At 37.6% G+C, this 2,147-nt stretch overlaps 1 protein-coding gene across 1 annotated transcript in view; it reads right to left on the reverse strand.

Annotated features, from left to right (window-relative positions):
* Positions 1-2,147, reverse strand: part of SPA17 (sperm autoantigenic protein 17) — a 43,059-nt gene that overhangs the window by 4,364 nt on the left and 36,548 nt on the right. The window contains exon 5 of the mRNA XM_045283652.1: positions 561-647. Coding sequence (XP_045139587.1) covers positions 561-647 — 87 coding nt within the window. The remainder of the gene's footprint in view (positions 1-560; positions 648-2,147) is intronic.

The following is a 2,147-nucleotide window of genomic DNA, read 5'->3' on the forward strand; positions in this document are numbered from 1 at the left end:
TGATACTCCCTATTAGTCCTATTCCTTATTCAAGTTATGAAGATGACATCACTGCACATAAAATTGGGTAAAGCTATGTACAATCATTACTTGGAGGCTAACTCTAGCATAACACTAACTAGAAGTACTTTGAAGGTAGACTCTCCTCAGGTTGGATGTACTCTTGGACAGAAAAGAATTTTTGTAGAGAAACACACATGGAAGTTGAGTAAGCTACAATGTGTAAAGCCATTTTATCTTATTTATTTTTGTTATCTCTGAACATTTACCATTGTGTGGGGGTGACAGCATTGCTTGGTAAAACATGATTGGATGTAAGTTTTGTATGTCCTTCCCTATGGAGAGATTTTCCCTCCATTAACAATCTTGGAAAATAAGACCTGTTTTTAAGGGAAAGGATGAATTTTCCTTTACAAGTGGCATGGCTGAAAGTGATCTACCAGTTTATCTCTGATACTAAGTATGAATAAAACAAAAATCACAATAATAAAACACAGGCTGGACTCATATTTGAAATAAAACTTTTAAGTTGAACACAATCATGGGAAAATATTACTTACTAAGACTGTGACTGGTGTCTCTTCCTCATTCACAGATTCCTGAGATTTTTCTTTTTCAGGCACATCTTTCTCAGGTGGTTCTTGCTCCTAGAGTGAAAGGAGACAGCCTAATAAGACATGTTTTCAAAATAGCAAAGTCTTAGATGAAATATTTAGGGCAATTAACAATAGACAAGTCTGTAAGAGGAACAATAACACTAGTGAGATAAAAACATTTTCAAGTAACCAACCATTTGAGATCAAAAGGCAGGATTTATGACAAAGCTCAAAAAGGGTAGAAAAGAAGGAGAGGGGGAGGGGATACAGGGGAACTGATATCAAGGAGTTCAAGAAGAAAGAAAATATTTTGAAACGAATTGTGGTATATATTGTACCTTATTGCATGATATGATTAAACTATGGAATGTTATGATATCTGTAAGAGCTCCCAATAAAAGAATTTTAAAAAGAAAGAAAGACAAGAAGGAAGAATTGGGAGGAAGTGGGATAAGTGATGGTACACAGCTGGGATTGCAATCAATTGAGATGAAATAAGATGTGTATGAATTGTTAAATGTAAAACTGATGATCTAATTTGGGTAAACTTTTACCCAAATTATAATTGTTTGGGCCCGGGTCCAGACCATGCAGCTGCTTCCCCCAACTCTCCTGAAAGATTGCCTGCTAGACTGTGTGACCCCTTCCCCCCACCTCCCTGCCTCCAGCATTCCAAGGAGCTTATCTCTCCTGGCCGCTTCTGTACAGTCCCTTCACTCAGCGTTCCAGGAAGTGGGTCTGTGAAAAACAACATGATTTACTCACAGACCACCACATCGTGACTCAGACCCTGCAACTGCAGCACCAGAAGGCCTTCCTTACACGTATCAGGACTTACGGCCTTGGCTCAAGCCCTGAATATGTCCCACTGTCTTACTGCCAGGTGCGGCTTCCCTGACCTAACTAGTTAGGTCCAGGAACCCGCCCAGCTCAAGATGCTCCTGTCCCTTTCTCTGCTCTCCCCTCCCTCCCGGGAGTTCTTTCCCTGCCTCGATAAAGTCTTTCTCAACTTCACATTCCTGGCTGAATTCTATCTCTGTTCTGCATCTCTGTTTTCCACCTGTCAATAATAAAACATAAATACTTAAGGCAAATCATACTTAAAGTTTTTGAGAAGTAAGCAGAAATACATACTGATCTTTAACAAGGAATATAGGCTGAAACAAGAAGAACAAAAATGAAAACTCCCCGGGGAAATACGAGTAAATAAATATTAAAGACCAAAGAAATTAATAAAAAGGTTTGATATTTTGCTTTTGGAATGTGTGTGCTTTGTTCCATCAAGGAATAATTTTCTTCTCCTTTACACTAACTAGAAATCACTAAAACTACTGTTTTACACTAAAAGTTGGCATGATACTATAATGAATCCTGAACAAAATATCAAAAAGTAGTATAAATAGTTTCCAAAACAAGACAAACATAAATACCACTGGAGTCCTTAATATGAGGTAAACTCACTTTTTAATGTTTGAGGAGTAAAAGCTCAGTCAAAAAAGTAAACTTTGTTGGGGGGAATAATTTAAATGGAAAAAATCTCTATTTTGCTAT

This window comes from Echinops telfairi, unplaced genomic scaffold (genome assembly GCF_000313985.2).
Source record: "Echinops telfairi isolate 266 unplaced genomic scaffold, ASM31398v2 ScPeMD7_7465;HRSCAF=8503, whole genome shotgun sequence".
NCBI lineage: Eukaryota > Metazoa > Chordata > Mammalia > Afrosoricida > Tenrecidae > Echinops > Echinops telfairi.